Source organism: Micromys minutus (assembly GCF_963924665.1).
Source record: "Micromys minutus genome assembly, chromosome: 6".
Lineage (NCBI taxonomy): Eukaryota > Metazoa > Chordata > Mammalia > Rodentia > Muridae > Micromys > Micromys minutus.
Genome location: NC_137975.1, coordinates 13,041,911 through 13,055,883, shown reverse-complemented (window position 1 = coordinate 13,055,883; position 13,973 = coordinate 13,041,911). Strand labels below are relative to the sequence as shown.

Below are 13,973 nucleotides of genomic sequence, written 5' to 3'. Positions count from 1 at the left end.
CAAAGGAAGAGGCGAAGCAGAGGCTGCAGGCTGGGCAGCTTTGCAAATAGCCTGCCACCATTGCAGGCCCTGGTAAGGCCTCTAGCCTTTGGTAGAGAAAAATCTCCAGCCAAACTCTCACCGAGAAGAGAAAACAAAACAAACAGACAAAAGGAAGGAAGAAAGAAAAGAACGAAAAGAGGTGTAAAGGTATACTTGGTGCATGGAAGCAGGTTGAACCAGAGGACTCAGTTGGCTGAGCCTGCGCAAGCTCAGGCTGGAGCCGCTGGGGGCAGGGCAGTGAAGGACTGGACTTCCTGGCATTGGCGTCCCCTAGAATACATTCGGGGACTAAGTATACCCTCCAGACCAAAACCAAAGCAAATCTGGACCGCCTGTGCTTACGCTCTCCTCTCTCCTTCACCCTAGCATTTGTTGGGTGGCGATGGTTGCAGCCATGGCTGAAATTCCCAGGGCACCCACCCTGGACAGCCGAGGTGGTGGCCGGCACACCGTACCTGCATGGGCTCTTCCCACCTCACAAAGAAGAGGACAGTCAGGAACTCGTGAACACAGTGAACATTTTATTTCAGACTACAGGTTTCTGAACATAATAAAATCTTTGGCTTGTAGCGGCGGTTCAGTCTCGCAGTCTGTGGGGGTTGTATTTCTCAAGGAGTCTCCGGAAAAGGAAAGGGGGTTTAGGGGAAGGATAGACAAGACCAATAGAAGAGTCCTGGGTGGGTAGAGGAGAGGCGAAGGGCAGACACACAAGGAAACATACTCACACTCACACAAAGAAAAGTCCCAGAGAAACCAGGGCCAGGGTTGGGGGTGCGGGAGGTACCCAGAGAAGCAAAAACATTCAAAGGAAAAGAGCAACGAAAACGAAACTGGGCCAGGGGAGAGCAGCAAGGTAGGGAGGGGGGATAAAATAATTATAATAATTATAATAATTATAACAATAATAAATGAGATTAATAAAAATGTCCAGCAAATAGAGATCGCTACAGATATCTGTTTTCCTTACCTGAAATTAAATATATACACGGTCGTAAGCAGTTTGGCTAGATAGAGCTTTAAGGAATTCGCAGTTTCATCTTAAACAGTGACTTAGAGAATAGATCTTTATTTTTCCCCCATAGCACCTGTCCGAGTCTTTCTCCCGTTCCAAAAACCGTTTTTTGTTTTTTTGTTTTTTTGTTTTTTTTTTTTTTTTTTTTTTTTTTTTGTTTTTGTTCCAATGTGAATGTCCACTCGCTCGGAGGATTGCTTTCTCTCGCTTGCTTTCTCTGTCGCCCTGATTGATGTCTCCCTCCTTAGCGATCGTCTCTGCAGGCGGGCGTGGGGCCGGCGAAACGGCAGCCCCGCGGAGTCTGGAGGTGACACGAGGGCGCCGTTGGACCGGTGGGCCCCGGAGCTGGCCACAGCTACTCGCTCTCGTCTTTGTCCTGGACCGTGGTGGTAGAGTGGTTATACAGTCCCTGGGCCATGAGGTGCAGTGCCAGGCCGTTCTTGATGCCGGTGGCTTTCTTGATCTTGGCACGCTTGTTTTGGAACCAGATCTTGATCTGGGACTCGTTCAGGCTGAGCTCCTGGGCCAGGGTCTGTCGCCGCTGCTCCGTGATGTAGCGGTTTGCCTGGAACTCCGCCTTGAGTCTCTGCAGCTGCTCGGCCGTGAACGCAGTCCGCGGCCGCTTGTCTTCCTTCTCGTTCTTTTTCTTCTTGAGCTTCCTGGTGCGTGGACCTGCAGAGGGGAGGACAGGGCCGGGGAGGGGAGGAAGGGGGTCGGGAGCAGAGAGAGGGGGAGAGGGCAGAGTAAGCCTTGAGAACGGCTGTGTGGAGTACACCGCAGGGATCCCGAGCTTCCCGGGGCGGTTGTGGAGGCCAGAGGCTGGATCCCCCTATCTCCATTAAAGAGCCCAGATCTACACTTTTGAGATCTCTAGGTCCCCCTCTGCAGGAGGGACTCATAAACCAAGCAGGAACACTGGCAGGGATCACGGGGGCCACCCAATTCAAGAAAGCCGAGAACAGACCTAGCTCCCAGTACTTTCTGGCCCAGGAGGCCAACAACAACAAAATGGGAGTGGAGGAGGAATTAAAGATAGAGTGAGCTCTGGGGGTCCCAGGGTATAGCCTGGATTAGGGGGTCCCTGAACCAGAATGTCTTCCTAGCCCTGGGATAAAATACAACACTATGGCTAGGCCCTGGGACGAATGGCTGAATGGCTGGTCTGCCTTGGTTCCCACTTTATTCTTGGGAAGATACACACACACACACACACACACACACACACACACACACACACACACACACACACAGCCTATGCAAAGCTCCTACCTGATTCTCACCATTGACCTCAGAGAGAACAGGGGAGCTGAGATCACAGTTCCCAAGAACCAGGAATCCCTTTCTGTTTGACTTGAGGGAAGCTTGCTCTGCAGTGAAGCCAGAGACTGCCTGCCCCTTCCCTATTAGGGTAGAAGCCTATGAGTTTAGACCCCTGGACATTTTATTTAGCTTCTCAGTTGATGTCAGGAAGAAAGGAGCATGCCCTACCCCCCCCCCCCCCCCCCCCCCGCCCCCGACTCTCCATGGGGGCAGACCGGGCTGGGGAGAGGAGGAACCTCTTCTCTCTTCTGAACCTGCTTGCCCCAATTTCAGGATATAAAAGTCTTGAAGTAACACAAACAAATTCGGGAGCCCGTGGACTGTGAGAACCCTTGCCTTGTCGTCCCCACCCATAAGCAAAACAAGAACCAAAGATAATGGTAAAAGAGACAATTAGAGCAGGGCACACGTGCTACCATCCCCAAGATGGATGGATAGATGTGTAGGAAGACCAAAGGAACACTCTTCAAGAGGATGAGGCCTCTCTCAAATGCTAACATGGAAGGTTGGTATGAGGTCCAGCCTGGGGACCTTGGCTGTAGGGTTGAAGCCTGCTTCTTGGCAATCTTACTGGGATGCTGGCACTGGGTGGATGGCCTCGGTGGTAGCTGTGAAGGTCTGTGGACTCAAGGGACTGTCCTGACCCGTCTGTTATTACCTAAAACTATCTGAAAGAAAGGTCTTTGCTGGCGTGTGCAAACCTAGTCTGCAAAAACTGAGAGGTGGGATCCAGCAGCCAGCACACTAGCTGTTTGTGAGGAGATCCAGGCCTAACTGGATGTTAGGAATCATGTCTAGGTTGTTACTCCTCCCGTTAACTACCTTTGGAGAAGTACCTGCTCCCTACTTCTCTGTAAACCGGAAAGAAGCAAGGAACAAAGACGAGGCCTGCTCCTGAGCAAGACTTGGGTTTAGATGAATCATGAGCCACGCAGGCAGAGATGACCCAGGAAACGTGCGCATCCTCCAAGAGACTCCGCTGCGGGAGGCGCGTCCTGAGCGTGTTGTAGTGTTGTTGTTGTGTGCAGAGGCACGGACACTTGTAATAAAATCGTAGCCTCCTGGCCAGCCCGACCCATTCAGCCTGACAGCTCAATCACTCTATCCATCAGGCGAGTCAATCAAAGCAGCTTTTCGGAGGTTCAGGGAGCCCGACGTGTCAATAACGGGGCTCGAGATGGCGGGGCCTGATAGCGTGCATCGATCGCACCGGGCCCGAAGCAGCAAAGCCGCAAGACGCCAGCCAGCGGTGGGGCACATTTTGCCCGGCCCCCTGGCCCGCCCAACGCTGTCCCTGGCCCCAAACCCCTGCTGTTCTCCTCGAGGCCGCACTGGCCTCCTGAAACTCCTGGTCTATGCTTGGAGCAGCAGGCCCGAGCCCTCCTCTTCCAGGGCCCAGCAGCTGACCTTGGGTAGGTGCTCCAGCACAGGAAAAGAAAGCAGAGAATTGCCCTAAGACAGACAGACAGCTACGAACGGGCGGATTTGCGAGAGAGTGAAAGAAAGAAACTGAGACTGAAGAGACAGGGGAGTCCTATCGGGCACACTATGATTCCCTTGCCCATGGTCCAGCTTTCTAACCTACCCCTGGCCGGCTCGCTTTGCTCTCCCAAGGCCTGCTCACCTTTCTAGCTAAGGTCTTACTCTACGTTCTACCCACGCGGGTAGACACCCCATACCCGGGCTGGGCGCAAGGGATAGCGTCTTTTTTCTGTCTCCCCCTTATCTGTCTTCATGTAAACGGACACACAGAATAATATCCACGGTGCTTGTTTAAAACACGCGGCAAAGAATATTTCTCTGGTTCATTTCCCTGGCTAAAGCCAGCCCTGACAGGACTAAGGTGGTAGATGTAGATCCAAGTTGCTAGGCCTATCTTCCCGCCAGCTCAAAGCGTCCTTTCCCTGCTAAATACGCCAATGAGTAATTATATATCTTTCTTCGAGAGGACAAACATAAAATATAATACGAAAATGACCCCAAGGCTCAGAGTTCGTAAAATCCAACGGCAGAAACTGTGCGTGCCAATAGCTGGAATTTCCCTGGTAAAGGCCAGCATGGCAGAATTGAGCCTGGGACCCGGGGCAAGGGGACAAGTCGGACGTGAAGTTGATAGCGCTTCAAACTGGGCTTGCTCTCCCCAGAGCAGGAGCTGGGAGTTCTGGGGCTTGGCTGGGGCCTGAACGCATCCCCACACCCCGGCTCGGGTACTCACCAGAGGATGGACGGTCCGAGTAGCGTGTACAGTAGACCCAGGCGGGCCAGACCAGGGGCTGCTGCGAGTCAGTCTTGACCACCGGCCCTCCGTTCGCCGAACCCATGAGTAGGATCGCGGGGTTGTGTTCCGGGAACTTGGCGCCCTGCGCCCCGGGACTCCCTGCGCTGCCTCCACTGCCACCGCCACTGTCCGAGGGCTTCGATGCTGCTGCCGCCGCCGCCGCCGCCACGGCCGCCGCAGCCGCCGCAGCAGCCGCGGCCGCCGCAGCAGCCGGGTTCCCGGCTTTGGACGCGCCCGCGCCGACGGCGGTGGCGGGCTGGGAGCCGTCGGGTGGGCCACAGTTCGCATCTGGAGTACACAAGAGCGAGGCGGCGCCCGAAGCTCTTGTGCCCAGAGAGTGGACGGGGTCTCTACCTGCACCAGTCTGGCCTCGCTCACGCTCCACGCGGCTTCCTCCTCCTCCTGCGCCTCCTCCGGCCGCAGCCGAAGCCACCAGGAGCTGCGGCAGGGGCTGTTCCTTTTTGCAACCGAAATCGGGCCTTAGAATGTTATCGATGAAAAAGTTGGTGGTGCGGTGCAGCTGGGCCGCGGGCTGAGGCTGGTGAGCAGGCGCCGCGAGATGCTGCGGTGGCGGCGGCGGCGGTGGCGGCGGGGGCGGGGGGTGCGGGGGGAGGTGCGGGTGATGGGCCAGGGGCGGCAGGCAGGATGCCGCAGGAGGCGACGGGGGCGCTGGCTGCGGGGACACCGGCACGCTGTCTCCATCGCTGCCGCTGCTGCCGCTGGCTCCTGGGCTGAGACTCAGGCTGAGGCCGCCCGGGGCCGCCGCCGCCACCACCGCCGCCGCCGCTGCCACCGCGCCGAGGCCCGAGTCGCGCTGACTTTTAGGCTCCGGCTGCTGATCTTCCATGCTCGGCCGCCCGGCAGCCCTGGCCGCGGCGCCGGCCCCCGCCCCCCGCGCCTCGCTCCCCACCCCACTTTGCCAGCGGGCCCGTGGGGGTGCGCGGAGAGGAAGGAGGCAAGGCTAAGCCTCAACGAAGGCACAGGGCGGGTACAGGAGAAAAAAAAGAAAGCCGAGCGTCTGGCCTGGCTCTCGCCGGTTCTGATGGAGCAAATCTCGCTCTCTCCCTCTTTCTAATTTGTAGACATCCAGATACAGTGAAGACACTTGGCTATTTTTTCTTTTCTTTCTTTCTTTCTTTCTTTTTTTTTTTTCTTTCTCTTTCAGCAACCAGATTTCAGTGATTGGTCTTAATGGGGGAGTAAGCCACGGCTCAAAAAAAAAAAAAAAAAAAAAAAAAAAAAGAGGGGGGAAAAAAAAAGAAAGAATAAAAGGATTTTTTTAAGCTCCGAGAATTTTTCCTTAAAGGGAAAAAATAGTCTTTAAAGTCTAGCCATCTTCCTAGGCTGTAAAGAGGGGTTTGACTTCCCCAGTGTCACGCTCAGCTGTGCCCAGAGCGCGAGGTTGGCAGCGCCTTTAATCGCCTTTGCTTTTTTGCAGGGAGAGCGCGTCTCCGCCAGTGCCGGGCTCCTTTTTCCCCCCTGAAATCTCTGACAGCTCGGATCTTTGCACAAACTCTCTCGCTTAAAAAAAAAAAAAAAAAAAATCACCCAGGCACACTTTTTGCCTTCAAACCGGAAGCACGTGAGTCAGGGCCGCACGTGTGTAGGACCAATGGCGAGCCGGGACTCGCGCTGACACTCAGGGCTCGGCCCAATGGGCGCGCGCGGGACTTTGCGGATAAATAATCCGGGGGCGGCGGCCGTGGGTGGAAAGGGGGTGCAGAGGCTCAGGCCCCGTACGTCCGGCCTGCCCTGCCCCCATCTGTGCCCACGCCCCTCCCCCTCCTTCAGATCTGGACTGAAGAGGGCACGAAGAGATCCGAGAAAGCTAGAATTTGGGATGTAGACAGATAAGAGAAGCAAGTCCACAACTTGTTGGAGAAATACAGGATTATGGGTTTGTGCGCAGCGCTGGGGACAGCGACAAGCGGCAGGGATTTGGGATACCATCCACCCCCACCCAACCTCACTCGCGCGCAGAATACATTTAGCTTATATTCTTATATTCTCTGTCTCTGTCTCTCTGTCTCTCTCTGTCTTTCTCTCTGTCTCTCTCTCTCTCTCTCTCTCTCTCTCTCTCTCTCTCTCTCTGTGTGTGTGTGTGTGTGTGTGTGTGTAGATGAATGGAACCAAAGAGACTGGGCATGAGCGAAAGACTTAGGTAGGGCTATTTTCAGAGGTGTAGTTTGTAGTTTGTTTCCCACTAATGGCAAACCCACGAGGCCTGCTACACCTTGCTGGCACTGTTGGTTTATGTCAATGGCTAGCCACACTGTCGCTGAGGTCAGCAACCATGCCTTTCCCGGTCTGCATCGCTGACACCCACAGGCTGCTGGGACGCTGTGGAGCCACGTCCAGAGGCCACAAATGTTCTCCGGTGCCTGCCGCCCTTTTCTTCCTTGACGAAGGGGAATCGGGGTTGGCCTAACCCGGTAGAGTTGTCTCAAAAGAGCCCCTGAGCCAGGCGACATGATGTGTTGCTTTGCAAGGCCTGGGTTTGGGCTTCATCTTCAGGGAAACCTCTGTGTTAGATTTCCCTGAGAAGTTAAAATTAAGCCAATAAAACTACCGCCCTTCAAATATTTGCCTTAGCCGGCCGAAGGTGGGACGATGGGTTACCCTAATTCTAAGCTGAATTCGCTGCTTTTGCTACCCACTCCAGGGCGACTTGAGGTGGGGCCCTGAGCATTTTCGCCTCCAGTGGTTCCCATGCTGCTGCTGTATTCTGGGCATCTCCTATTTTCCCCTGAGAGGAGTACCTCAAAAGTTTTCTGTAACCAGGGTTAGGGACTGAAGGGTGATGTTGGGCACTGGAGTGATTTCCTGGAGAGCTGTTTTGGAGGCTCAGGTACCAGTAGATTTTGAAGGCTTGAGTCTCAGAAAGCCCTCTGCAAAAAGGAGGCCTTTCCCACCCAGAGTCCTGCTGGAGATCCTGGCAGACCAATACTTCCCTGATCGCCATCCCCAAATGTTATGGTTTCTGACTACCTCTTTGGCTCAGAAGAGTTATACTCTCTAACCCCTGGTTCTAAAAAAAAAGAAAAGAAAAGAAAAGAAATAAATAATATTAGATTAAAAGCCACAGAGGGAAGAAGAGAGCTAGATTGGGAGGAACAGACACTCAAACCCACCATTCTGGCCGGATCATTGATGCAAAGCTTGTCCTGGGGACCAGAGGAATTCCGGTCTTCCTCTTTTGCTTGGATGTATCTCGGCTCAGCAGAGATCTCCCGACTTCCCGGGCCAGTTCTCCAAAATGCACTGCGTTTGGGGTTTAGTTGCAAGAACCTCTCCAGAGTTGAGTCTCTGGGGCCACCGCGGTCTCTCCAACTTTCTGAAGCCACTTCACATCCACTGTGCTGTCTCATGGGTTACCTTCTGTTTCTAACCCAAGGGCTCCCCGAAATCTCCAGTTGCCCTCACTCCTTCCCCCCGAAACAGGGATGGGATTTTTATTTATATTTAAGTTCGCAAAATTGAAATCTTTATCCCGCAAGCGACCGTGGGTACTTAATTAAATTCTAATTAGGACACTATCAATATCCTATTTAGCCGCGTAGCTTTTGTGCGCCGCGGTCCCTTTCAGCACCGTAAATAGGGTCTCGACGCCTTATCTCGCCTGCAGGAGACGCCGTGAGAAGGGCTGCGGAAGATAATTTATAGGTTTTAATTACTCTTCATTCCGCCTGATCAGCTTGGCGTTCATCACAGGCCTGTGAATAAAACCCTGGTCAAAAGCTCTGTCACATAGCGCTGGCAAGACGTTTAATCAAAGTGAGCGGCCCCGCGCGCCGCGCGGCCCGGTCCTGTACGTAATTTCCAGGCAGCTGATAAAGCCAGCTGAATAATGCGGCGGCCCTTTGGAGACACCATTTACAGAAATGACTTTATTGACGGCTTAACGTCGGTAATTCATTTTACCTTTCATGTAGTAGAGCTCGGATTTGTTACAGTAATAGGATGATAAATGCACCCGCGGCCCACGAGCTCCGGCTGGATTAGGTGATGCTCCTCTGCAGCGCACTGGCTTGTCCCCCCCACTCCACCCCCCAGATCCAGCCCCAGACGGATGCTCCTTTAGACCTGTCGCCTGAGCTCCACGACCCCCACCCAGGCTCCACGCCCTCCTCTCCCTCCTAAAACTGAACATACAGTTGGGAACTCTAGGTGCCTGTGCTGACGTCTTGGCAAGCCTTGGCGAGAGGTGTGTGCAGGCTGAGTGAGCAAATATTGGCCGAGACACTTGTGTGAGGGGTCCAGAGAACTCCGAGCCCGGGGCTGGCGCGTGGGTGAGAAGCTACAAGCAGGGGCAGGGTGAGTGGCGTGTTCAAGTATCTGGGCAAAGGGGCTTGGTGTCTGTGTGCAGGGTGTATGCCAGTGTGACTGTTTGGAGTCCTGGTGTTTTTCAAGATACTCTTCTCCCGCTGCCTTTGGTGGCTGAGGAAGGTCTTGCCGTTTGATAAGTGCCCACGCCAGAACAGCAGGCAGGTAAGGCAGCAGGAAGCAGGTGTGGGAACTGACCAGAAATGAAATGCATCTTCTCTGTCCAAATGCATCCAGCTCCTGAGTCCAGAGAACAGGAACTAACGGGAGATCAGCACCGTTCTTTCCTTGCCTTGCTGTTTTCATCGGTGTGGCTGCCCCCACAAGAGGCATCCCAGCAGAAAACCACAGGCCGGGCATTATCTCCTTCTTAGACTTATCCCCCCCCCCACCCCACCTTTCCATATCCAGCGCAAATGAACCAGGGGGGGCGGTGGGGGTGGGAGAAATGACAAAGAAGGAAAGGATTTTTGCTTAATTCTGAACGCCAAAAGGTGTGGGAGTGTAAGATAGCCCTCCTACCCCAAAAACTCCTACCCCAAAAGCAACTCCCCTGGACCGGAGAACATGATACAGTGAATAAAGAGACCCCCAAACCCTCCAATCCTCTCCAGTTTCTTAACATCCCCCATTCATAGAGGCTCAACTCTGGCAAAGACGTCTGCTCAAGCAGAGGGAAAAGTGTATATACCCTTGAGGGAAGGGGGGGGGGGCTGCCGGGAAACTTTGAGATCAGACAAAGGAATGACTTGAGTTTTCTGAGGGTGAAAAGTATTAAAGTTTTCCTCTCTTTGGAACGTGGTGAACAGCCACAAGTCATTAAGAGTTTGTGTTCATATCTCTTTCCGTGATGCCGGAGAGCCATCACGGAAAATGCAGTCTACAGAGCATTGCTTGTAAGACACTGTGTAACTCAGCGGAAGACAGGAGATCCTCAAATGACTCGGGCCTAAGTCAGCCCCACCAGTGCCTGTCAAGAAGGAAAATGCATTTGCTGATAGCTTGTGTTCAAGAAGGAACATCTCCTACCGTGCGTTTGGGGTTTTCGAAAGAGTTTTGAATTTTGTTCGTGCTGAGACAACCTAAGAGTCCTCTCCACTTCCTACCTTAAAAGAGGGGTGGGAAAAGTGAGTGAAAATCTAAAACCCAACCCTCTTGTCTCAGAATGGAGCTGAGTGGTCCTGCAGTAGCTGGTGTTGCCTGCACAGGGCGGTAATCCCATTTCCAGTGTAGATCAGATGGCAGTGGGGCTTGGGGCCTCGTGGTGCGGGACATGAATGAGTTGTCCCAACACAATAGCACGCAGCCTTCCTACGGGGACTGGGTGACCAGCGGTTTTGTTGGGAGTGAATGCAAGGAGATTTCTGGTACAAGTGCGGGCATTATCGTGAGCCAGAAGGTCAGACTATACATTGCAGGTCCCCAAAGCCTATAGACCTTGGGAAATGTGAGGCCTCTAGCCGCGTGATTGTACCTGACAGTCTTTTCAATAGACTAATTCAATTAGCGCGCAGGGCTTCGGTCTTCATTTGGAGGGCATGACAATATGGGGTGGGTACGTGCTGGAGGGGGATTTCTTGGTTAAGGGTCTTCAGGAATGTTGTTAGAAGCCCAGAGTGGCACAGGGAGCAGCAGACAAGGGGGAAGAGAAAGCCGATGAATTGGGTGCAGGCTCTGGAGCCAAACCTCTAAAAATAAATTTCTCAGTTAACTCTCGAAACGAGGGACGGCAGTTGTTTTGTTTTGTTTTGTTTTTTTTTTTAAGTCCTGGCTGTGGAGAAAGCTTTGAGGTAATCATTTATTTTCTTTCTTTCTTTCTTTCTTTCTTTCTTTCTTTCTTTCTTTCTTTTTTTACCTTTTCTGTGTGTGAACACATGCACCCCCAATCCGTTTTCCTAGAAAGCTCAAGAAAAAGCCTGCCAGTAGGGTTATTGCCTTAGACTACTCCTCAGGTATTTGATGTACCTCCTTCCCCCACACACACCTAGTAGTTGCAGCAGAAGTGGAGACATTTTATTCTGAAATCTCTCTCTCTCTCTCTCTCTCTCTCTCTCTCTCTCTCTCTCCCTCTCTCTCTCTCTCCCTCTCTCTCTCTCTCTCTCTCTCTCTCTCTCTCTCTCTCTCTCTCTCTCTCTCTCTCTCTCACACACACACACACACACACACACACACACACCCCATTCCCTTGACTGAGAAATGGAGGTGTGGGGTGAGGTATTGGGATCCCTAACATTCATTCCAAAGGGTCTCCTGGGGCCCGGAGTTCCCGGAGCAAGACCAATGTCCTGGCCCGCTTGCTCGGTCCCTGGGAAAGCTGAAGCCAGCCAGACCGTCGCTGCTAGCGGGTTTCCTCCCGAGTTTCAGGCTGTGCTTCGGAGAGCAAGGAGCCGGGATTCAGGGCCCTTAGGCTCCCGATGCTGAAAGCAGAGTCTTCATCCCTGCCCCTCCCAAATTGTTCTGGAACGGAACCATTCAGCGACACGGGCCCGGCCCCAAGGATTTTAGAGCCAGTACCACCTGAAATCAAGGCGACTCCGCACACTTCTCCAATATGTACGACTCTTTAATAAAACACCCCGTTTGTCTTGCTTCACAGAACCCTTCCCAAACCCTAGCACCCGAACTCCAATTTGAATTCAATTCCTCTCCGTGGCGCGGGGGCGGGGTATTTAGAATTAATTTAGTTAGACATTTCATCTTTCTCTTTATTTTGGCCTCCTCCCTCTTTAATTTTCTCCCCTCCTTAGAAGATTTGGGGGCCCTCTGACCTACTCCAGTCCCCACCTGTCTGAGTAGCTGCTCCGCCTGGATCCGGGGCTCGGTTCGGTGTCCACACCTACTGGCTTAGAGTGTTTGATGCAGGAGGAGGGTGCAGGGTGGGAGTGGGCGAGGAGGGGCCAAAGCTGCTTCCGGGTTTGCCGGTTTGCCTTCGTCCCCTTTATCGGTTCCTGCTCCCCCGGAGGTCTGAGCCCGTCTTGAAAGTCCGAGACCAAAAAAAAAAAAAAAAAAAAAAAAAAAAAAAAAAAAAAAGAAGAAGAAGAAAAATCCACGAGAAAAAGAAATAAAAGGGTGGGGGAGAATCCAAAATCCGTGATTTCTTTTGCTTGTCGAGGGGGTCTGTCTTCTTTCTTTCTTCAACACACATAGGGACATGGGCTGTCTCTAGACTCAGGCTCTTCTCCCACCGACCGGTGAGAGGAGGAAGAAATTGGAGAACCCGCTCCCAACGCCGGGATCCAGGCCAGTGCCTTCCCGTCTCCCTCCCCACGGGCCCGAGGTGAAATCGCAGCCGCTCCTTCTTTAAGCCCTCCGGAGCTGCAGCGTGGGGGACCTCTCTCCAAGCAAGATGCTGTATAAACTGCGGTGTTCACTCAGGACCGGTGCAGCAGGGGTTACTGGCTGGGAAACTTGAAAAGTTTTGCTTGGGAGGTGAGAATATCAGGGAAGAAACGTTCACCAACGTGCTGTGCGCACAGAAAGAGGTCTCCTCGGTTTCCTCCCCAAGTGCCAACTCCTTCACTGGGTCAGACTCCAGCCGAAGGGGTCACTGCACTGAGGAGACCTTCCTAGACCACCTTTCTGCTTGGTCTGCTTCAGCAGTCTTGGGGTGCGTTTGTGTGTGACCCCAATCGGAAAACACTTAGTTTGAGTGCACATGTATGAAAGTTTATACCTCAAGGAATTGTGCTTGGGTTATGCCAATGGGTACACGTCCACGTAGGCTTGAAGTTGGATTTGTGTGTCTGCGCGGATGAACTGTCTCTGCTCGTAGCGTCTGTGCGTTCGTGTGGGCTTTGAGGAGTGTGTTGCGGTTATCTGGGATCAAGTATCCTAGAAGCTTAAGTCTCAGGACCTCCGACGCCTTAACCGAACTGGCTGCTGGAGTCCTAAACCTTTCTTTCCCCCCCAGCTCCCCTATGTCTGTCTTTGGAAATTGCAAAGAGGCTGCTTAAACCCAGTTTAAAACAGTCACTGACTTTTTGGGTTTTAACTGGGACTTGTACCGCGGCCTTGATTGTGGGGAGAGCTTGGGCAATGTGTTCCAAGGTTAAGAGCTAAGGAGACCTAGAGGATTTGGGCAGATCCAAAGACCTTGTCCACAGACTCAGAGATTGGAGAATGTAAGTCACCCCCCCCCCCCAACCAGGAGGCTAAGGGCCCCAGGGTTCTCTCTAAGCACTGATTAGTAACCAGGAGGAGTCCTGGATTACCTGGGTTCTCTCTAAGCACTGATTAGTAACCAGGAGGAGTCCTGGATTACCTTTGGGTCTAAGTCCTAGGAGAAGACAGGGAGCTGTAGTATCTGGTAAGGCACCCCCCCCCATGTGTAGCTAGTGAAAGCTAGGCCAGTCTAGGTGATGATGGGGCAGAGCGGAGGCAGGGTCTGCTCTTTCCTACACATTCTCTAACCCTCTAAAGATTGTCCCTTCCTTTACAGCGACACTAGAACCTTCCAGACTTGAGTTATGGTAGCTAGTGATCCAGGAGTTGTGAGAGTCAGAAGAAAGATGGGGGTAGAGGAATGGAAAACAGGCCCCAAACAGTTCCTAGACCAAGCCTCCCTCGGGCACCGAAGACACCCACCCCAAGCCCCAAAACTGTTATGCAAAGAAGTCGAGCATAATTTCCCAGCGAGCAAAGCGGCCAAGCCAAATATTATAGGCGAAGTCAATAATGAAGAGACAGATTAAACCACCTATCTCTAGGACGATGTCTCCACAATCGGAAAGGAGCCTCTTTTCCGCTCCTCCCCTTCTCCACCAAAGGGGACCCTAGAAAGTGGGTGGAGGTTGGGGCTGGCTGCTGAGGGAGACAGTTACCTACCTGGGAGGGAGGGAGGGAGTGCCTGTTACCTGAGGGGCGCTGACACCTCCCAAGGATGAGCACTGAGCCTAGCCTTCCCGGAAAGATGCCCATTGGCCTCTGTTAAGGTGAACGTGAAAATTCTCCACACTGTACAGCTAGAACCCAGCTTCTAAGATCTAGGCTTCCTAACCG

The 13,973-nt window shown here is 53.0% G+C and overlaps 1 protein-coding gene across 1 annotated transcript; it reads right to left on the bottom strand.

Moving 5' to 3' along the window:
* Nucleotides 1–604: 604 nt before the first annotated feature.
* EN1 (engrailed homeobox 1) lies at nucleotides 605–5,499 on the bottom strand (the record flags this gene model as incomplete). Its single annotated transcript, XM_080918321.1, has 2 exons — nucleotides 605–1,726; nucleotides 4,590–5,499. The coding sequence occupies 2 exons, from the start codon at nucleotides 5,497–5,499 to the stop codon at nucleotides 1,410–1,412; spliced, it is 1,227 nt and encodes a 408-aa protein (XP_080774447.1). The 3' UTR covers nucleotides 605–1,409.
* Nucleotides 5,500–13,973: the final 8,474 nt, after the last annotated feature.